Source organism: Chrysemys picta, chromosome 4, assembly GCF_011386835.1.
Source record: "Chrysemys picta bellii isolate R12L10 chromosome 4, ASM1138683v2, whole genome shotgun sequence".
Taxonomy (NCBI): Eukaryota; Metazoa; Chordata; order Testudines; family Emydidae; genus Chrysemys; species Chrysemys picta.
In genome coordinates, this window is record NC_088794.1 from 59720740 (window position 1) to 59744116 (window position 23377).

At 51.2% G+C, this 23377-nt stretch overlaps 1 protein-coding gene across 2 annotated transcripts; it reads left to right on the top strand.

Moving 5' to 3' along the window:
- Window positions 1-317: 317 nt before the first annotated feature.
- Window positions 318-18294, top strand: LOC101945343 (chemokine-like protein TAFA-5). 2 transcript variants are annotated; one of them, XM_065595059.1, is made up of 5 exons: window positions 318-450; window positions 8386-8538; window positions 10104-10231; window positions 14549-14666; window positions 15733-18294. In XM_065595059.1, the coding sequence occupies exons 1-4, from the start codon at window positions 354-356 to the stop codon at window positions 14657-14659; spliced, it is 489 nt and encodes a 162-aa protein (XP_065451131.1). In that variant the 5' UTR covers window positions 318-353; the 3' UTR covers window positions 14660-14666; window positions 15733-18294. The 2 variants fall into 2 exon arrangements, with proteins under 2 accessions (XP_065451131.1, XP_008172262.1); XM_008174040.4 differs by lacking the exon at window positions 14549-14666.
- Window positions 18295-23377: the final 5083 nt, after the last annotated feature.

A 23377-nucleotide genomic window follows, 5' to 3' on the forward strand; every position in this document is an offset into this window, starting at 1 on the left:
AACCAGTCTGTCCTGCTTGGCTGGAGCTGGGGGCTCCCTGGCTGCAGCCTTCCTGCTGCTCAAAGGGGCTGGAACTAGGGGGGCTGCCCCCCCCCCCTTGACGTGGTTTCCATCACATCCAGGGTTTACAGTTTGGTTCAACAGCTCTCAGCACCCCCACTGTACAAATGGTTCCAGCGCCCCAGCTCCTGCTCCTCCTCTGAAGGGAATGCAGCTGCTCCCCAGCCATGCTGGGCTACCCTGTGCCAGGTGGAGACGGCCCTGGTAGTTGGATTTAGAGGGGACCAGGACTTCCTGCAGCGTGAGAGGGGGGCCCAGCCCTGCCTCCCCACCCCCCTCCCAGCCCACTCAGGATGCTGGCCGGCTGGAGAGAGCTCTCTGCAGGGATTGGTGCCACGCTTTGCTGCCTCCTCTTCTTCTGGCTCTTGTATTCTCATCCACCTAAGGAAGGTAAAGTCTCCGCTGTATCATATGCCTGCCAAGGCTGCTGGCTTGTGCCAGCTGGGGCAGTGGGAGTTTTAAAGGGGTTGTGTCGCCTTCCGCCACATGCCACCCGAGAGAGCCTGCATCAGAGCTATCTGATGCCATGCAACCTGCACGGATCCCCCTCCTCTTTGGGATTTCGCATAGCAGAGTTAGCATCTCCTGCTGTAAGGGCTGGGGGCAAACTTTCCAGCAAGGGCTCCCCAGGGGAGAAGAGGTTCAGTCTCCCATTGGGCTCGGTCTTTGGCTGCCAGGTGCCTGGCCAGAACCCTGGACTGGTTTTCAATTTGAGAGGCGCTGGCCTGCAGTAGGGGGAGGATTCACCTCTTTGTGGACTGGGAGTCTGGGGGCCTGATAAGCCTTGCAAGCTGAGCTGTTCAGCAAGGAAACTGGGGCTTCACTTCCCTCCCGAGGATGCTGGGCCTGCGCGTTGCCCGGGGTCAAATGGGGCTAGGTCAGAGCTGGCCCAAGAGATGGGGCTGCCTCTCCTCCCTGTTACCAGTTGCTAAATCACATTAGAAAGAGCATGAGATACAGTCAGTACTTCCCTAATGATTCCTCTCCATGTAAGGCAGTTGTGGTGTCATCCAGTGGGAAGGGAAGTGGTCTGTGCCATCATGAGTGGGGATGTGCCCATAGGTCAATCTCTCCCTGAAGATGTGGGGATACCCTGGGAAAAAGTTTACTCTAAGGTCTGAAGCACAGGACTGGGAGTTAGGAAGTCTGGGTTCAACCCTGGGCTCTGCCACAGACTTCCTGTGGGACCATGGGCAAGTCACTTAGTCTCTCTGTGCCTTGGTTTCCCATCTGTGAACTGGAGATCATGGTTTACTGAGGATTGTTTATTAACAGGGTTAAAGTGCTTAGATGAAAGGTGCTACAAAGTGCAAAATATTAGTGCCATGGGGGCTGGGGCTGTTACATTTACATGGGATAAATTAAAATAAGCTGCCTTGGGAATGAACTCTCTTTAATTGTACAGAGTCCCATATAATGCGGATTGCAGCTTGGGTTCCCAGGGTGACTCTTCTCCCAGACAAGGGGGGTGGGGGGAGAGAAGTGAAAGTAGGACAGAGAAAGGAAAACTCCCAGGTTAAAAAAAAAAAAAAAAAACCCTGAAAAGCACTGTCAGTTTCCCTTTTCCTTCAAACTGGGGGGCGCTGTATGTTTCCAGTGACTGAACTTCATCTAGTTCAGTGTCCCACTTTCCAGTGTTGTCCCAGCTGGTTTCCAGAAGGTGTCTTGGGGATGGCCAGACATCTATATTGAATGAGAGCTGAAATCTCTCTCTCTCTCTTGTCTTTTGATGGTATCTCATGCAGTACTGATCCTTTTTATAGCTGAAATGAAATTCACTTCCAGCACTGCTTGGTCTGTCTCCCAATTGCTGCCAACACGGGGGAGGAGGGTTTCACACATGACCCAAGGAAAGACAGTGGGAAACTGGAAGAGAAGCTGTTAAAACGGCATGGAAATTGGGGTGACAAATGGCTGAAAACACTCCCCTTTTGTGGGGCTCAATCCTGCGGGGGTGCTGTGCCCCTTGACCTAGGGAGGTGGTGGAATCTCCATCCTTAGAGGTTTTTAAGTCCCGGCTGGACAAAGCCCTAGATGGGATGATTTAGTTGGGAATTGGTCCTGCTTTGAGCAGGGGGTTGGACTAGATGACCTCCTGAGGTCCCTTCCAACCCTGATATTCTATGATTCTATGATTCCAGCGTGAATTGAGGTTGCTTGGCACCTCAAAGGACAGGCCCCATGCTACGTAACTGATTTGCCATTCAATCTTCTCCTCTGCTTTCTTGCTGCTAATTTGCCGCGTGACTGCCGGGGCTGGCAGCAACCTGAACAAACCGTGCCAAGACGCTTGCTCGCCCCCTGAATCGGCACCATTACGCTGAGCGCTTCAGGGAGCCGGCCGCGTCTCCCTCGCCTCCAGAGGCTACACTTGCAAATGAGGATGTGAGAGGAGCGTTGCTGAGCCATGTGGATCCATAAATAATGCCACAATTACCAACTGTAACTAAACATTTGTGCAATAATTCAAATGATGCAGCATTACTCAGCCAAGCAAGAGACAAGTTCAAGCCTGGCCTCGGGCATGGAAGAGGCTAGAACTGCTGAAGCATCAGCTAGGTTGGCAGAGCTATAAGATAGGACAGCTAGAGGGTGCAATGCTCCTGACTCCACAGCACCCCCTGCTGGGCAATTTGTAAAGCATTGTTAGAGGTAAGGGGCCGCAGCAGATTGCAAATGTCAGAGGAAAGGAACCCCAGCGTCTTTCTGATTTAAGATATTAAACCAGAAAGCCCTGCTTAGCAAATGAATAGAGAGAAGGCCTAGTCAGAGAGGTGCAGATTGAACCAGGAAATCCTAAATTCAAACTTCAGCTCTGCCATTAACTCACTGTGTGGGTTTAAGCAAATCATGTGACCTTTCTGGCCCAAATTTCTGCTCTGAGTGACACTGGTGTAAATCCAGAGTAACTTCAGTGGAGTCACTCCTGATTCACAGTGGAGTAAGTGAGAATTTGGCCCGCTCTCAATTTGACACACATGTGTTTTAGTTGCTCCAGTCTATATAAAGGGGACAGTTGCACTTAACTACATCAGATGTGGGTTGGGAGGATTAATCAGTTAATGTTCTCTAGGCAAGTGCGAAGTATAATGCTCAGATGTGTGTGCGTGTGGCCGGGTGCATGCCTGTATCCTGGTGGAGGGGGAAGTGGTTTCCAGTAATTTCAAGGGGGAGTTCTGATTTAAAAACCAGTGGCCCCAAAAGACCCCCTCTCTCTCTGGCTGCGTACCTGGAGAGCATAGAATTTGAATGGCTCTGAGCAAATTTTGAAATTAACACCCCTTGAAGCAAATGAGCAGAGAAATTTCAGAGACACCCTAACGTTTTCAGAGCCGTGATTCTCAGTGCCCTTGACCTGCTTGAGAGTTTCTTCTCACTCTGCTTATGATGGAATAAAACAACTCAGAGCAGTTCTCTTGCGTTCCTTGTGGCGTGCAGTTGTGTATGAATGCAGAGCTGGCGGCGCCCCCTCCTTTAGAAGGAGGATTTAGTTTGGATCCATATTAGATGCTCTCCAAGCTGCCATCATTCTTGTGCTGGAGCATTTTGCAACCTGTGACTCATACAATCTCCTCCGGACATTATTGAAATCCCCCATCGTTCAAATGGCCACAGCTAATTGGCAGTGTATGTGTGGGCAGGGGTGGTGGTGAATGAATCCCCCTGCTGCAGATCCCAGAAACTCCCAAGGCATATCCCAAACCAAACCACAATCCCTGCTGAATCAATGGCAAATCTCCCACTGATTTCATTGGAACCAGTATTTGGCCCAGAGGATGCCTGGCTGTGGGCAGCAAACAGCACTGGCTTCAAAGCTACCAAACACTAGGCCAAACATGGCTCACGCTGGAGCTGCCTATAAAACAGTTGTGACTTCCTGTAGCAGACTGTAGGGTCGCTTCTTCAGCAGTGACCCTGCCTGCACCCAGCAGAGGCCGGGAATGATGGCCGAAGCCCCTAATACTCATCCACAGACTCCCTTTCTGAGAGATTCTCCCTGGTGATTGGTCCGTGCATTTTTTAAAATGTAATGACGAGGGATTGTCAGTGTTATTAACCCATCACTTAGGAATGGTCCATGGGGTGCACATCTCAGCCCAGTGAATTTTTCCTGCTCCTGTCTCTCTCCTGTCTCTCTCCATGTGGTGCTTTTCTCTGTCTAATACAGACTGATGCTCCTGAAGATGTCTCACTCACGTCACCCGAGGAGAGGAGAGGAGAGGAGAGGAGAGGAGAGGAGAGGAGGAGAAAACGCCCCATCTCTTCAGTGCTATTTTCAAGGGGCTGATTGAGAGAGGAGTGAGAAGCAGGAGCAAACAGAGATCTAGAGTTACATGCACTGGCTGCTTTAAATCTAGGAACACTTTGAATGCCAGGCACACAATTAATTTCAATGTAATGGGAGGGATAACAGCGTGTTAAATAATTGCCCCGAGGAACGGAGGCTTTGGATTCATAACCAAGTACAAACTGGAGCTGTCCATTGGCATTCGTCAGTGTTGCCTCTGATGTGCATTTAAAACCTACGTTGACTCAGTTACCCAGACCCTTCCAGGGGACTAACTCCCGCGCTCTTCCACTTTAAATGCCAAGTTTAATAGCCTGGGTCCATTGAACTCAGCAGGTGTTTTGCCACTGACTTCCCCCAGGAGCCTCATTTCACCCCACATCTGTACTGAAAGCCTTTTGCAGCACTGGGAACTGCATGTACATAGCTCCCAGGGCTGGGTAGAAGGCTGGGTGTCCATCTCCGCCTCAGAAGCATAGATGGCAGGGGAGGCATCCATGAGATGGTCTCTCTGTTAAAGGGATCTGCAAGTCAGGTTGCAAGCTGGGAGCCCACTTTGGCCTCCTTGGGCTGGGTCCTCCTTGCAAGTGTAAGGAACTGGGCGTAAACTTGGCTTGAATAATGGTTCCACCTAAACTGGTTCCTAAGATGGTTTAGCTGATGGGAGTGGATGGAGTCAATTTGTGTTTGAAAACCATGCTAGCTCATTATCCATTCATCCATGGCAGTCGCTCTAACACTTGAGCATCCAGGCAGTGGACAGAGAGACACAGTCTGAGCTGGATGGCTTATTCCCTTGAGCAGGAGGCTGACCTGAAGAGACGCCGCTTCATGTCTTCAAGGCTCATCCTGAGCTCCAAGCACAGTGAATTCCACAGTGCCTGACCCCGGCACATTTCAAACTGGGCCCAGCATTGAAACCAAGCAGCCTGCATTTCAGGGGAGAGGCAGGTGGAGCAGAGCATGGGCCCACAGGGGTTTCTGGCCAGCTGGTTAGAGGGGCAGCTGGAGCATTTAAGAGAGTCAGGCCTGATCACATCACTCCAGAGTCTGCCCTGAGGGGCAGGGCACTCGCTCTATGGAAATGTGGCTGCGCTGGTGAGACAGGCTGTCCAGGAATCCCGGCAGAGAGCCTGGTACAAAGTATAGCAGTGTAGGTTTTCTGCTGGCTTTCATCCAGAAGGAGCACTGGGTGTGGCTGGAAGAGACCAGACAGTGAGTGCAATAAAACTCTCCAGGCCTTCCTCGCTTGTCTTCAATGGAGTCCCTCCTGTTTTACTCCCCTGTTAGTGGGAGCAGGAGCCAGCTCAGGATTTGTCAGGACAACAGAGAAGCTCCAGCCAGCAGGCCACACAAGAACAAAGCAGCTGCATCCCAGTTACTCAGCATGACTGCAGGCTGAACCTGTTGCTGAAGAAAGAAGTGGCTATATTTTCAGATCAATAAAAAACAGAAAAGACTAAGGATATATACATTAAAAGGCTGTGAGGTGCTCAGGCACTATTGTTATGTGAGGCCAAATGAGGATCATAGATTTAAGGATCAAAGAAGTTCTGAAAGCTCTGTAATGCTTTGCCCTCCGTTTGCTATGAATTAAGGGCCTGATTCGGGGATGTGGCAAGTGCCCAACTCCCGTTCGTTTGAACGGGAGCTGAAGGTTATTATTGAAATGTAACCATACTTAGACAATATTTTCAGTGGGTTTTTTAGATTTCCTGATGACCCCGAACCATCAAATGCAGACCTGCTTTTGGGGCCAGAACTCAGTGCCAGCGCTTGGAGGTGTTAAGATTTGACAGAGTTCACTGTTTCGGTCCATTCCATGGACAGCCCACTTGGATCAGAGTTTAGCTCTTGCTTTCTACACACTTGGGAATTGAATCATAGAATATCAGGGTTGGAAGGGTCCTCAGGAGGTCATCTAGTCCAACCCCCTGCTCGAAGCAGGATCAATCCCCAACTAAATCATCCCAGCCAGGGTTTTGTCAAGACTGACCTTAAAAACCTCTAAGGAAGGAGATTCCACCACCTCCCTAGGTAACCCATTCCAGTGCTTCACCACCCTCCTAGTGAAAAAGTTTTTCCTAATATCCAACCTAAACCTCCCCCACTGCAACTTGAGACCTTGCTCCTTGTTCTTCATCTGGTACCACTGAGAATAGCCTAGATCCATCCTCTTTGGAACCCCCCTTCAAGTAGTTGAAGGCTGCTATCAAATCCCCCCTCACTCTTCTCTTCTGTAGACTAAATAATGCCAATTGAGACCCATCTCTAGCTATCATAGGTACTTACATGGCCCGCATCGCCATAACATCCGACTGCCTCACACTCTTTGAATAATCATACCTTGCTCTTCTGTAGCACTTTTCAACAATTGATCTCGAAGTGCGTCACCATTTTTAATGTGTTTATCCTCACGCCCCTAGGAGATAGGGCAGTGCTACTATCCCCATTGTACAGATGGGGAACCGAGGCACAGAGAAACTAAGACACATAAGGATCAGAGCCTAACTCCCATTGAAATCAGTGGGAATTAGGTGCCTAAATACCTTTGAGGATCTGGGCCTAATTGACTTGCCCAAGGTTCCAGGTGTCCCAGCCCTGACGACTGCACCTCCTCATTCCTCTTGATAGCTAGCGTCCCAAAGTTTAAAAAGTCAACCAGAAAACCCCACAACCCCACACACACACACAAACAAACCATCTACTCACAGCAAAAAAAATAAATTCACCGAGTCTCAGAGTCCAGGCCAACAGACTTGGGCTCACACTGCAGGGCTAAAAATCACCATGTAGATGGTTGGGCTGGAGCCCTGGCTCCCAGACCCTCCCCGCTCACCTGGTTTCACAGCCCCAACTCCAGCCCGAGCCCAGACGTCTACGTGGCTATTTTTAGCCCCGCAGTGCCAGCCCCAGGAGCCTGAGTCATCTGATCCGTGCTCTGAGACTCCTCACCGCAGGGATGTTGTTGTTGTTGGTTTTTTTGCTGTGTAGACGTGCCCAAATGAAGAGCCTGATCCTGGAATCCTTCCCCATCAGATCATTCCCCACTGACTTCAGTGCTACGACTGTCATGAGGAATAAAGGACCGGGCCCTAATTAATCAAAACAAAAGCATAAAACAACATACTCCGAGGCAAGTCATACCTGACGAATGCCATTCTAATAGAAACATCTTACCCACCCACATCTACTTATTCAGATAACAAACAGCTTACTCTGGGAGAGTCCAGATTGAATTTATATATTACAGGCCAAATAAATAGGAAAAGGCCTGCCAAATGCTTCCATATAAATCCCAGTGATCTCATCTCTTTTCATCTGTGCAATTTGGAAAAATATGAAGAGAAGGAGCAAGTGTTTTTATCCAGCTAATAGGGTAAATGGCAAACAGGTGGAGTTTCTTTCATTTGAAGGAGCAGGATTGTCTGAAATAGAGAGATGCCACAGCTGCAGACTGTGCTTGGGATCACAGTAGAGCTGTTCGAATGACTCCCCCTCCTCCCCTTGATCAGGGGAGAGGCACCCTGCTTATGTTGTAAGCCACTCCCAGGCCCCATGGGACAGGAAAGGAGCTGAGGGAAGGTGCTTGGTACCTGGCGAGGGGGGAGGTGAAAAGCCTTTTCTCTAGATTGGGCCATCTCCAGAGTTGTCCTGACTCAGGCTCAAGTCCCATGGAGGAACTGCTCCCACTGAACTCAATAGGGACTGATGGATTTGGACCTCTGTGGGGTTTAGGTTTCCTTCCGCCATCTAAAGTCCATGGGAGCGTCAGGCTGGTAGCCCCTCTGAGAACCAGGCCCTCGCTGGCTCTGGCTGGGCTCCCAAGAAATAGAGGCATCCAAAAATCAGTGGCTTTTTTTGACTCTGTTGGCCCTGAACACACAGCAAGTCAGTGACAGAGCTGAGCATGGGACCCAGCCGCCCTGACTCCCACCTCCTGTTCTTGCTACAAGGGCTGCACCCTGAGCGCAGGTGCCCTGCCCTGGCGCTCTCACTGCACAGTGGCTGCTGGATGTTCCCGTGTCTCGTTGCAGGGAAGGAGCTGGAGGTGGGGACCTGTGAGATTATGGCACTGAACAGAGACCTCAGCCACCCCAGGAGGATGATCGCCCGGCAGACAGCACGCTGTGCCTGCAAGAGAGGCCAAGTCGCAGGCACAACGAGGACAAAACCTGCCTGTGTGGATGGTAAGAGATCTCTGACTGCTCCAGAGCGCTATGGGCCAGGGTCATGGGGCTGCCTGGGGCTTCTTGGTTCTCATTCAATCTTATGCACGCCATGGGCGCTTGGGACTTTATGATGACAGCAGCTACAGAACTCAGCTCCTCCTGCTCCCAGAGGGGCTGGAACTAGGGGTGAGGCTGCACCCCCTGGCTTGAAGCAGTTTCCATCACATGCAGGGTTTAGCGTTTAGTTCAATGGCTATCAGCACCCCTGCCTGGCCCAGAAACACAGGCCCCTATCATCACTGGGAGCTGCTAACCATACAGGTGACATGACACACAGTCAAACAGTCCTGGGAGGGGTCCGTGTTGACACACACACACGCCTGCTCATCGAGAACACTCATGGTCCAGCAGCGTCCGGCTGTATCAAGGTTTATATCTGTTGGTAGCAAGGTGGGGGGCAAGGGAGGGGAAGAACCCCCTAAACATGAGGGGGGGTGCAAAGCTCTTTGGAAAATCTGGCCCGTTTGTGGGTGCCGAGCCCATGAAAATCTAGCTCTGAACTTTTTGGGAAGTCCAGCTTCACAAGCGAACTCCTGTCCACTCCCGGGCACTGCACGAGTGCAGGGAGGCATGAGCCGTGCTGAGGCCCTGCTGGACAGAGTGCTGCAAAGAAAGCCCCACTGATCCAAGCAAGAGAGTTGCTATGCCCGCAGCTGTCAGGGGCCACGTGGAGCCCTGGGGAGGGAGGGACATGTCATCTCAGGTTGCTCTGCATAGGGAATGTGTCCCTCACAGGTGGCAGGTGTCCCTAAGCATGGGGAACACAAGAGGCTGCTCTGAGGTGCTACAATGATACAGATTGTAACTTTCTGCATAAACTGTCCCTAATGGCCTCAATTCTCTCTCCCTTTCTCCTCTGCCCCTTTGACACATTTTATTTTGCTCTTATTTTATCTCCTGGTCTCCTTGTTTTGAATAACTCAACCCTTCTTTCCACTCTCTTTGATTTTACTTTCCTTAATTGTTCCTGTTCTTGTTTAATCTTGTGCCCTTTCTCTCCTCATACCTACCTACCCATCCATCCTTATATACACCCACCCCCATACATATCCATCCATCCTTATATATACCCATCTTTCTTTCCCTATACACACCCATCTATCTATCCATCCCCATACATATCTGTCTCTCCATGTCTATATACACCCATCCATCTCTCTATATACACATCTATCCATCCATCCCTATATACATCTGTCTCTCCATCCCTATATATACACCCATCTATCCATCCATTGCTATATATACACACCCATCTATTTATCCATTCTCATACATATCTGTCTCTCCATTTCCATATATACCCATCTATCCATTCATCTCTATATATACACATCTGTCTATCCATCTATCCCATACACATCTGTCTCTCCATCCTTATATATATATATACACATCCACCTTTCTATCCATCCCTATATACACCCATCTTTTTCCCCTTTGTACACTACCCTCTTTCATAACCCTTCTAATTTCTCCCTCCCCTCCCCATGCTCCATTCCCTCCCCGGCTCTCTCTGGCAGCTCAGCTCATTGCCAGTAAGCAGTGGTGCGGGATGGAGCCCTGTGATGAAGGGGAGCAGTGCACTTTGTTAATAAATCGTTCAGGCTGGAGCTGCACTAGACGACTGGGCCGAATAAAAACCATCACAGTAAGTAACTCCTGCCTCCTTGTAACCAACCCGACTGAAACCAGCCGGGGGTGGGGGTGGAGGGTGTCCTGGTCTGAAGGTATCTGGAGAGAGGGGGATTGGTGTTAGCTGGGAAAGAAGGTGAATCACTGGGGTGTGTGTCTGTCTCCATGGGTGAGTGAGGACACCCCCCACCCCCCCCATCAGCTCATGCCAGTAAAACCTGAGCTGCTCTGCCCAGAGAGCTATTCCAGGAACCAACCAGGACAGGCAATAAGGAAAGGCTATAAACATGTCTCCGTAGGGCTGGGTGCTCCTTTGCTGGAGAAACTGGATTCACTCCCATTGCCTGATCTTAGCTTCAGTGGGGATGGGCATTTCCAGGCCTCTCCGTGCACAGTCAACCCCAAGCATTCAAAGATCATGAGGCAGGCGTCCGAAGATCATGAGATTGGCTTAAAAAGTACCATATTATCTAGGGCCTGGATCCTCAAAAGTATTTAGGAGCCTAACTCCCAGTGATTTCAATGGGAGTTAAAGCTATTTAGGAGCCTAAGGGTCTGGGCCTAGGCACCTCGCAAATGAGCCTGTGAGGGGTGGGACCAGTCAGCCTAGTTGTTATCCCATCTTAGAGTGATGGAGAAACTGAGGCACAGAGCGGGGACGTGACCTGCTCACACAGATTCAGTGACAGAGTCAGAATAAGAGCTGAGATCTCCAGCCTCCTAGACCTGGATATTAACCACAAGACCATCCCTCTTCTAGTATGCATGTGTGTATGGGGAAGGTCAAGTCTTTAGGTATAGGGAGAGAAGGGGGAATATTTGCATGGCAGGAAGGGAGCTTGCTGTCTCTTACTCCAGACAGGCGAGCAGAGCACTGTGGTTGCTCCATGCAATGTGCACAGACCCCGACGGGAGAAACAGCCCCAAGAAACACAGACCTCTGGCTAAAGTGGGCTTTGATGGCTTGTGTTGAAATCCCAACACAAGGTACATTCCTTCCACTTGCCCTGAGAGCACAGGGAGGCAGCTGCTGGCACCTAAGGGAATCAGCTTTACTAACACAGGGAGAGAATAGTAGATCCTGCAGGCCTGTTCTCGGACCCAGCTCCATCCCCCAGGGAGAGCAGAAGGTCTAGTGCCCACTTGCCAACCCCCACTCACAGACTCCACTCAGCTCCGTCTCTGCCCCAGGGACGGGATAAACAGGAGGTGTCCTTTGGTACAAGCCCTGGCCCTGCATTATTATAGAGTGGACCCAGTTCGGTTCTGCCTTGTCCGAGTACAAATGCATCATGGCTTTGTTTCTAGTGCAGGGAATACAGGCAGCAGGCTCTGGCACCTGCTCCCTTCTGTCTTCAGAAGGAAGGCCCTCTTCTCCATTGGGACTGCTTGCCAGGCTCCCCCACCATACCACAGGCTGCAGCCTGTACTAGACCTGTACACAGCCAACACATGCTGTCATTTTAAACATCTGAAACCTGCAGACTGGTTCACAGCTGGTTTAGTGCCAGCCTCTCCCAGCACGGGAACTGTAAAGAAGAAGGCAAGATGACTGGCTGTGGGGGAGCTCCCAACTACTCCAGTCCCTGCCATTCCCAGCAGGGGGTGCTGTAGGGCATGGTACAGCAGCAGTGCCACAGAGGAGGGGAAGGGGGCCAGCTTCCCACAGGCGCATGCTTTTCCTAACACCCACAGGAACTTTGGGGATATTTTATAGGCTGGTGGGGAGTGGACAAGCCCAAGCTGGAAAACTTGGATCCAGATTTGGAACCCTTTCTGACCCCAAGTGTCGGGGGTGTTGAGATTGGTGGTTCGGTTTTGGTCTGTTATAGGTATGGGGGCCAGCTGTGAGGTTCAGATCTGGATCCAGGTTCAGACTCCAGGCATCTCCCGAAAATCTGGGGCTGTCTGGATCCAGGGTTTGAGCTGGGGCCCATCTCTGTCAGGCTGCTCGGCCTTTCCCTCCCCAGACAGCCGAGAGAGACTGGAGCCCTGGTGTCTGCTGTGGGGAGGGCTGAGGGAGAGCAGTAGAGGAGGGTCTGTGCAGCTTGCATTTGAAGGCTGTCAAAGTGATGCTCCTCTAGCAGCATCCTCCAAAGGAGCCCTCGGATCCAGAAGCAGCTGCGTGGCTTCCCTCCGCGCGAGGCCCGGGAGTCTGCTCTGCAGGCAGCTCAGCAAGTGAATAACAATGAGCGGGGAGCTGGGTGCTGCTGGCGGGAGCCTCCGAAGTGCAGCGGGATATTTTATTGATGTCAGAGACATGAAGATTTGGAGAAGAGCGAATTACGCTCCCCGCAGCACAGGGGAGACAGGCCTCGCCGGGCCACGGCCATTTATCTCGCAAGCAGACAGCCGTGTGAACACGGCTGTCCTGGCCGCTAGCCATCGCCACGTTATCGGGTTTGTCTCAGGGCCCGGTGGGAGGGACCCTCTGCTGCACAGGGAGGAATCAGGGCTGGACGGAGCCTTTGCAGAAATGTGGCTCTCTGGCTGGTTTAGAATGAGGTGCCCATGCAAAGGGCTGATCTCTGGGCTCTGAAGTACAGTTTAGTTTCCTGTTTAGTTACATAGGCACAGCCACACTGGGTCAGACCAGGGGCCCCATCTAGCCCAGTATCCTGTTGCCAACAGTGACCAGCACCTGCTGCTTCAAAGGAAGGTGCAAGAACCCTTCAGTGGGCGGCTAAGGGGAAAACCTGCATTATGTCTCCTCCTGATCCCTTATAGAGATCAGTTGAAGCCATGAAGCATGAGGTTAGCCCTTCCAAAACGTGTTAGCAATAACTACTGTATGCTATTCATGGTATCCATGTAACTGTCCAATCCCTTTGTTAATCCTGCTAAATTCTTAGCCTCAGTGACATCATGTGGCAGTGAGTTCCACCGTCAAATGATGTGCAAAATGACAAATCTAATTAGCGTGGTCAGGACCTGATCTGCAGCCTCAGGACGCTGTATCCAGGGCTGATGTCCTGTCTGGGTCTGTGTGTCCTGTCAGGGCTTTGCCTTGCAGAGTTGGGCTGCCAGCGCCAGCCCTGAAGATAGCAGGGGACTTGACCCAGGAGATCCCTTCCAGGCCTATGCCTCTATGACCATGGAGTCCTGTCTAAAAAGGATGGGACCCTTTGTATTGTCAGGGCATTATCTACATGGTTGGGACTGAGTCTCTGTATAAGGCTGAGCTCTGGGTTTGGATCAGGGTCTTTTCTCCAGTTGTAACTGGGTTTGGTTTTAGGATTGAAGCTGGTTCTGAGAGATTGGGGAGACTTTTGAGAGAAGTCTGGGGTGGTGAGGGTATGGATGGAGCCCTGTCTGTAATGTCAGGACTCTTGTTCATGGGGAGTGGGCTCACTTCTGGGGAGCCCAGGCCTCGTCTAGAATATTGGGGCTCTGCTGGGCTGGGATCCCATCCTTCCATCCCTCTGACTCAGCCTGAATTTCCCTGCGTGTCTCTCTGGTGTAAAAGCCTGGCGTGCAGCGTAGAAGGATCCCGACCGTTCCAGAGAACAACTGCCAACTGCATGCCATTTCCAGGCAGTGAAGGAAAGATAAATCCACCCTGGGATGCTGGGAGTGGGAACCAGGGGAGAGGAGCGGCGCATTCATATTTATCAGACACTATCTCAGAACTGCCCTCCTGTCCCATTTACACAGCCCTGTTTTGCATAATTCAATATTCAGATGCACTGGGCAGCAGTGTGGAATCCGCACATTTCTCCCCAGGAGTTGGGGGAAACGCAGAACCCTACTTGCCTCTGGAGCGGAGAAACCTCTGCACCAGAGCAAATGGATCACAGTAAACAGACACAACTGCAACCTCTCTCCAGGAGGTCTGAAAGGGGCAGCACACCCCACCTCTCTCCTCCCACTCTATGCCTCTTGTCCTGGGACAGTCAGGAGGGCCTTCCTTATTGACCGCTTTGAGATTCAGAGTTCATTCCTGTGGAGGAGCGGGAGCCCCTAATTCCTTCAATAAGCCCAACCAGAAGTAGATCAGTACAGGGGGAAGATACTGGCTAGACAAGGCACTAACCAACCGGCTTAGGGAAGAGGTTCTTGACCTGGAGGTCATGCCCAGGTGTCAGGGGGGTCATAGCCACCTTGCCCTGCCCCTACTGATAAATGTCAGGGCTAGATTATTGAAAAGCAGGTTGCAATATGGAAAAGGTCGAGAACTACTGTGGCACAAGCCTGTGGACTGTGTGATGAGTTGGCTGGGTCTCAGTTCAGCAAGGAGATCAGGGGCTTGAAAGACAAGTTTCTCAGAGGACAACCAGGATAAAGCATCAGCCAGCTCTTGGGGACCTGAGATAAATCACCACTTTGTTCCCAGGTGAAACTGATTTGCTGCTCCCGGCTTAATCTGCAGGAGACATTTGTGTGCAATACCACCATGCAGAGAGGGCCAGCTGGCAGCCCCGGCTCAGGGGAGGCCCCGACCTAGATAGCAGGTGAGATTGTAGGTCAGGAGAGAGCTACATTGGCCGGTCTGTCTGGGCGACTCAGCACAGAGCTGATTGTATAGTGCAGCCAGACTCCTTGCTAGACCTTTGCTTCCAAGAGCATGATGTCGTCTACAACCATTTAAGAAACGGGGAGCTAAGGTGATGGCTCAGGGGGCTGGGATTCATTTCCAGCCCAGAGAGTGAGTGACCAAAAGCCGTTGCCATCAGAAGATTATGTGCAATAAGCTAATGGGTCTCACTCTAGTTCATAGTGGACACACACTGTCATAACTGGCACCAAATGACAAGTCTTGGCAGAGGTGCCGGGGACTGACTGGATGGAGACTGGAGGTGGGGTCGCCATGCCAGGGTTTAGGGCAGCATGAGGGATGCTTGCCCTGCCACTTGGCCATGCTTGTACCTGTTCCAAAGACGTAGGACTTTGCTCTCCAGAGGTGCCTGGCCCCACCCTATATATGGCCAGTGCTAAGTGCAGGAGCTGCACGCAGCGAGGCCAAGGACTGACCGGGGCAGGGAGGCCAACCTCCCGTCTCATCCCACCAGGCTGGGGCGGAGAGGCGCGGCAAGCTTGCCCCGTGGCACCTGCCCTGTGGCTAGACACAGGCATTCGAACTCCGCACACGCATTGTCCAGGGCTCTCTGCTCAGTGTCCCACTCTGGATCCCCCGTTTGGACCCTGCAGCCTGCACCCCCATCCTTGTAGGCTGAGACCCCCGTCCCCTGCTGATATCCGCATTTGGGGCCCCTTCCTTCTCGGAGGGGGCAGAGCTATTGTGCACTGGGCTCTCCCCATCATCCCAGGGGTGCAAAAGGCCTTTCCACAGTGTCCCTAACTAGGTCAAGCTAAGAGCATGGAGGCCATGCTCCAGTGAGGCACAGGGGCTAATTGAAGAGTGGGGATGCCCCTGGCAGGAGGCAGCAGATGGGTCTCTGGGTGCACAAACCCCTAGCCAGGGCTCCCCCCCGACCTGCCCCAAAGCACCCAGGGCTGTTGGAGGAGGCGAGAAAGAGAGAGGGATTCACAGGCTCCCTGTGTGCTTTGTTTCCCCAGGTCTCCTGACAGCAGCAGCTGAAGGCCTGAGCCTGGTGCCTCCACTCCTGGCTGCCGCAGCAGTATAAATACCGCCGCCCTGGGGCAAGGGGCCAGCCCCTCTGTCCGCTCCCCGGTCTCCTTGCAGCAGGGCCTGGTAAGACACTGCTCTGCAGCCCATACGCTGGACACAGAACCGCGTAGGCCGGGAGCCCTACTTTGTTGCCGGCTGGGATGATGTCAAACAGCTGGAAAGACGTGTCGGGTTTATACCTATCCAATGGATTTCCGGCGTCCGGAGGGGTTTTAACTGAAATGCATCTTTCTGCAAACCTTTGCATTGTGAACAGAGGGAGCAGCCCCTTGGCACCCAGAGGGTTAAAGAGTGGGCATATTTGCTGCGGCTGGCTCACTAGGGAGCAGCCCAGGTGAGACCCAAGGAGAGACGGGCGCAGACTGATGTTCAACCACAGCGGAGCTGAGAGTTGGGGATTTCTGTCCATCACCTTGAAGCAAACTCTCTCTTATTGTATTTCTCCTCCTCTCCCAATCTCCAGAGACAGAGAGGATGCAGAGGGGACAGCTCCAGAGAGAAGGTGCTAAGGTCATCTCATCTCGACCCCACTGGTTCACCTTCAGCCCTTTCGAGAGTCCCCTGAGGTTGTGGGGCTGTCTGAGCCAAGCCCTCACCCCACACCCAGCAGCACAGGTTCCCCACAGGCTGCTGTGAGTTGTTCCATAGGGAAACACTGATTTGATGAGTTTCTCTTCCCTTTCTATTTGCAACTTGTCCATCAGCAGCTCACAATTTCCCCAGATTTATTCAGCAGCTCAGAACAAATGGCCAAATTATTCCTACAAATAAATTCTCAGCCTGTCGCCCACTTGCAGTCAATTCATCACTGGGTAGGTGTGTGTGGGGGGAAATCTTTCAATTGAGTCATGTTCATTTGTTTTGATTGGTCCCATGGTGGTGTTTTTGGGCCTTGACTGGCCAAGCATCGCTCTTGGGATGGGGTTATATGTTCCGAATTGGGGTCCCATGAGTGCCCTCCAACCTTCACGCTGACGTCCCTGCTACGAAACGTTGGCTAGGAGATTCCCAAAGGGCGACGGGGGTTCAGTTCTTGTCGGCGGAGGGTAGTCTGGGGAGGTATTCGCCGTGTGCATGGGCAGGAGGGAGAGAGAGGGTGGAGTGAGGACGTGCTGAGACTCTGAGCTGTTGGGTTGGAAAGGGTTGTTTGCCTCACACTGGTCTGATCCCATGGTCGAAGTAAGAGAAAGGTCAGGGGAGCGGGTCAGGTTGCTGGGGAAACACTCAGGGCTCAATGTTGCAGCCTTGTCTAGACCAGGATTTAGGAGGCGTGGGCTAACTTGTGTTCATGGCCTGGTGCAGACAAGGGAGGGTGCCTAGGGATAGCTCAGTGGTTGCAAAAATCTGTCTGGGGATTGGCCCTGCTTTGAGCAGGGGGTGGGACTAGATGACCTCCTGAGGTCCCTTCCAACCCTGATAGTCTATGATCTATGTTGCATGGCTCATGTTAAAGCCTAGGTCAAGGCACCAGTGTAACACATATTAAAAGCACTGTGCCTTGACCACACTAGGCTGTTAACACCTTCCAAATCCTTGCCCGGACAAGGCCCGAGTGCCTACAACCCACTCTGAAGCTAATGGGAACTGAAGTTGCTTGGCACCTCTCAGGATCAGGCCTTTTCTGCTCTCTATAGAGAGTGCTGTACGGTGGTGAGAACTACACAGCTGAAGAAGAGAAGGTCCATGCCCTGAAGAGCTTATCCTTAGAGAGGCGCCTGAGCCAAAGCCGTGGGTGCAGACATCCCCGAGCTGTGGGGAAGTTTGGATCTCAGGCCTTGCATGTCCTCCTCCAAGGTACCAACAGGTACAGAGCCATCAACACACATGAAATGCATCTGGACTCTAGTGCAGCCAGGCCTTACAGAACAGGCGGGTCTGCATGGGAGGAAGGAGGCCTATAGGAAAGGTCCCTTGCAATTCAAGGGGACGGCATGGCAGAAGGCAGAGAGCAGGCCAAGGGGAGACTGAGCAAGACCAACGTGGATCAAAGTTTGCAGGAGTCCTTGAGGGACTGACTTAAACTAGGAGAGGCTTGATCCCTGCTGCCGGGGCGTCTCTGAATGCTAGACAGTGGAGGGCAGCATTGTCCAAGAGGGGGGTCTCACTCTGTGCCCCCAATACTGAGAGCCAACAGGTAGCTGGCTGGTGATTTACAGCATTTTCCTATCCTGGGTCCCAGAGTGGCTTTGTAGTTGGGGATTGCAGGATGGGCCATGGGTTGGGTTCCACTTTTCATTCCCTGCAGCCCAGGGGTGACCTGGCCCAGTCCTCTCTCACATGGCATAAAGAGCTGGCTGCTGCCAGGGAGAAGATCCCTAGCAAGCCCCACTCCATCATCTTGTAAATATTAACAGGGGTCCTTCTCCTCCCCCACCATCTCGTTATGAGTGGGACTCTGATCCACGGAATTTTTTTCACTGTAATAAGTTTCCAAAAAACTTGTGATGTCAACAATATAAGGAAATAAAATTCTAACTTTATTAATCAAAGAGGCCCCTTCTGGGCAGGCTCTTGTTTTCCTGGTGATGGTTTTCCCCCATCCCCACTGCCGCAGCGAGGGCAGGCTGGGGGAAGTGGGGATTACCTCCTGGGAGCTCTTGGCAATGGCTTGGCAGGCCGCTACGTAACGGGCACATCTTAAAAGGAATCAATGACACGAGAGGTCCTGGCCTTGATCCTGCAATCCCTCCACAAATAGGCAGAGTGAAGGGGTAGCCCTACAGGGAACCTATTGCTTCAGGCTTCATGGCCTGCCAATACACTGCAGCCACCACCTCCTATTTCAGTGGCTTGCTCCGGACTTTGGGGGCAGAGCGCACCACCTGAACGGAAGGCACTGGCCAGAGAACTGCGGCAGCTGCTCTGAGGTTCAAAAGCCAACTGCCCTCTTCGGCCCTTCACCTCACTTAGGTAGAGGGCTGAGCTTGAGGGAGTGGGATAGGCTTTTCTATAGCCCCACCTCCACTGCAATATCCGAGCAGCCTCCCCCATTACTGAATTTATCCCTCTGACTCCCCACCAAGTTATGCTCCCCATGTATAGAGTGGGAAAGACAGGCCCAGAGAGACGAAGAGCCAGGTTTGCAGAGGAGTGCACAGCTGTGATGAAAATCCGGCCATAAGCCTCACACTGGGAGCTGAGCTTTTTGGAAAAATCCTGTGTCAACTGTGGCAGCTGAGCTCTTGAGAACCTGCCCCTATTGTACACATCCAAGGTCCCCCGCCCGCCCATCAGGACGGCAGGACTGGGAGTAAAGCCTCTAGTCCCCTTACAAAGCCGTAAACACCTCCTCTTCCTTCTGTGCTAGGCTGCTGTCTGTGAATGAACACATGCGGCTGGGGATGGGTAGCAGCAAGCATGGGCCTTCAACAGCTCCCAGGCCAGTGGCAGGGTTAACAGAAGCTGCCTCCTCCTCTTTGTGATGTGCTTCAGGTGCACAATGAACTCTCCTCCGACTGGGCAGCCACCAAGGGAGCTGGGTGGGCAGCTAGCCAGCAGCATTTAAATACCTGCCTTGTTCTACAGGGCTTCATCGTCCTCCCCCCACCTCCAGAGTTCAGAGAGTCAGTCTCCAAGGCACTAATTCATGTCTCCACCTAATTACCATTGATTGGATTTCCACGTTCAACAGTCTCTGTCATTATCAGGGCACCATTCGGAGCGGTTCTAGGTGAGGGTCTGTTAGAGAAGCGGCTTCAAACCAAGAGAGGCGATTTGCAGCCCAGGCACAGAGCAGTTCAGACAAGGAGCCTTTAATTACCCATAAAACACAGGCTGGCAGGAGAGCAGTGTCCCTCATCTGGAAAAGCAATCTCAACTGGTTCCTGGGCCCATGCCGGGGCTGAGCCAAAGCCCAAAGTCACTGGGACTCTCCCACTTGCCTTCAAGCTTTGGATCAGGCCCTCCTCTGTCCTCAGCTTCTCTGCTGAGGCTGCCACCCAATTATTTATATCATCACAACGCTTGGAGTCCAGTCATGGGCCAGGAGCCGCACTGTTCTAGGTGCTGTCCCTGCCCCCAAGGAGTTCACAGTCTAAGAGGGCGTCCAGATGCTACGGCCACCACGGTATTACACAGACAGCACCACTATGGTAATTGCTACCCCAATTAGTGCCGGCCTGGAGTTGGGTTGTGCAATGTACACATTTGTTTGCTAGGAACTTGGCTGCCACCCCTCTTTTTGATGGCCAACTGGTCCTCCCCAATGGGTCTTTTTGAGTTACAAGGACGCTCCTAGTTTAGTAGTGCTTCTCTCCTTTGTAAAGCATTTTGAAGAGTATCTTTACACTCGTTTCACAGGTGGGAACAGCGAAGACACAGAGCAGTAACTAGCTTGTTAGAGGCTACACAGCAGAGCCAGGAACAGAGCCCAGCTCTCTGGAGAGCTAGATAGGTGCTCTACCCACTGGGTTACACAGTTTCCTATCTTGCCTTTCCTGATGAGGTGCTGTTATTGTTATGGATGCCTATGGAGTAACTCGATACGTTGTAATTTCATTACTTTGTTTTAAAAAAAACACATGCTTTTTAAAATTTAATTATTTCATCCAAAAATGTCATCACAGAATTTAATACACAGTTACCTACCTAGTCTGTCTAAGACTTAAATCATGCTCATCTCCATGATCACCTTGCAAGAGTTTAAACATTTATTTATTTAACATCTCTGAACTAAATATTTCCCAACTAGCCCCTGATCCAACTAACTACAAAGCACTCCACAGGATGGCAATAATGCCTTGTGTCCAGGAAGAGCCCAAAGTATTTTCATCAATAGAGAATCATACGGGAATCATCAACCTCTGAAATGCAGCCAACTCTGGGGTGGAGCTGTTTGACAATACCACACAGCGCTATTACGCAGGACAGGAAGTGAAGATTGTTCCACCCAACTGAAAATGACAGGGGAAGTTTTAGGAAGGCAGATTGTAATTCCCCTGTTGAAGGTAATTTGGTCAAGACGCAAGAATTTATGCTCCCTGCCTGGAATTATTAATGACCAGTAGTGCTCTTATAATGCATAACATCCAAAAGAGGCCACCTCCAGCAATACAGACCCCCCTGACTTCATGCACAGGGCATCAACTCAGTACTGAGTCAGAGACTGGCTTGAACCCCCTGCTATCAAATCACCAATACAACTTCCTGCACCAGCCAGTCATCATAAAGGAAGCCAAGGACCCATATTTTAATATCACCACAGTTACATATTTCCCTGAACCAGTGAATATTATGCACCATAAAAACCAGTAGATTATATATTCCATTAGTGCTCCAGATTAAAATAAGAGGATTGAAATATTTACTACAGGTCCTTCTACCTTTTCTTCTTCCACTCCCCACCCATAGATCACAATGTCAATTACCCTAAAACAAATCAGCTGAAGCAGCATTGAAGGTCAGAATGAATTGGGGGTGACAGCATGGAAGACTCAAGAGATTGGTAATAAGGTACAGGGTTCTTGCAGTTTACCTGGGTAGCTGTTGCCCAGGTAGGTAGTGCTGAAAGCCCTAACCCTCTACCCACTGTGAAATGAGCTAAAGGCCTCTCGCTCTTGTTCTTACAGGGCAGGGGCGCATACCCACAATTGGCACAAGTGGGTAATATTGGGAGATGGCCCCGAATATATATTTACTTGCAGTATGTTATTCAGCCATTAGGTGTCTCCGTGTCGTACTGAGTTCCAGCCAGGGTGCAGCCCCTGGTAAACAAAGCAGAGAAAGCTGGTACTCAAGCTAGGTGGAATCCTGTTTGTTTCTATACTTTGTTGCTGATTTCTTTATGATGGGCTGTGACTCCATATTTTGCATGACAGGAACCTAGGAGTTAAAGGGCCGTGGAGATTGAGGTGGTCCCTCCAAACCAGAGTTGGGGGCTGCGTGGTAGAAGCTTGCTCTGTCACTCATCTCTGACTAAACGGAGTAGCCCAGACTGTCAGGCAGAGTGGACTCATTTTGGTGAGCTCAAAAATTAAGCCCCATCTTTGCTACCCGGCCCACTAAACATCCCTTGTGCCAAGCCCTGCCTTCCATTCAGTATTGTTCTCCCCCGAGAGGAACGCCAGAGATAGCATGAAACCTATTTTGCTTTGAGCCACTGAGGCAGAAAAATTGCATTGCAACAACTGTAGCAGGACTGATTGGGACTTTACAAGATGCTCTTTATGGAATTAAGAACAATGCCTGTGCACTGGAGAGACTAATACTGCCTCCTGGCTGTGCCAGCTTGCCTGTCTTGGCTCTGCTAACTCTCCTGCTTTGGCACTGCCAGCAATCCGGTCTCGGCACTGCCAGCTTTACTGCTTTGGCACCACTGATTCTCTTATCTAGGCATTGCTTTGGCATTCTCATCCCTCGTGCTTCGGCAATGCAAGTTCTCTTGGCTTGTTGGCTGTCACCCCCCCAAAAGCTTCTGGCTCTCCTCCTGCTCATGTGCTGGCACATCTCCAGAGCTGCCAAGCTTCCAGCCAGCAGCTGACGGGGAACAAGAAGCTCTGTTAAAACGTGCGTGCCAGCTGCTCATTGGCAGCATGTTTAGCACCTCCTGATGCCAGCACGCCACTGCATCTCACAGCTGTTGGCTTCCCGGAGGGGTTGGAGGCGGCTGACTACCAGTGGTGCCTAACGCCATGCACCAGAAAGCAAGGGACGCCATGAGGCAGGTTAGGCGGTAAACAGACACGGGTGGCAAATCGTGCTCACCGCTAACCGCAAGCAGCAAGGCAATGCCGAAGCGCCGCACACACAGAGAATTAGTTACCACGCATCCCAAGTTTATCTGTGTACAGGTTTATCCTAAAGAGCAGATGCAACCCCATCTGCGTTCTTATTTCAGATGTGTGTGGGGTGTGGGTGGGTAGGTTATCATCTTGGATTAAACAGGAATAAAGATAAACTGACAGTTTTCAATTATTCCCAACGAGCCTGAAAGAACCCCCCAGATGCAACCGCCACTGAGGGGAGGTAAAACTTGAACATAGATATTATTATGGCTAGAGCTCCTTGTGGTGGTCCCGAGAGGCCTAGTCAAGGACTGAAGCCCTACTATGCTAGGCTTTGCACATGCACGTAAGCAAACTGTCCATATCCCCTGAAAGCTTACAGTCTGAAAAACAGATTTGCAAAGTCTGAATCCAGATAATTGTAGATCAATCCTGCACTGGTTTCACAGCTCTGTTCTGTAGTTCTATAAAAACTAAAATCAGTTCTCATGCTTCATGCCATAAACTGGTTATCTTTAGGGGTCAGGAAGGCACCCCCCCGCGCTTCATCCCCCCCGACACGTAACATTGCACACCTAGATAGATATTAGCTTTTCTATCAGTGCTAAAATATCTTCTTATGTGTACGCAGCTAAAATATATTGGACTTCACGTCTGATCCGATATGGCAGGTACCTAATTCAGATGCTTAACACGTCTCCGTCTAACTTAAAATCACAGATTCAGGAAAGCTTTTTCTTTTAAATCATTTGATCCCAACCACTTTTGTGCAAGCCATCCCACACACCACGTCCACTTAATTCATAAGCCACCCACCTTCCACCGTAGACTCTAACCACAATCAACTTTC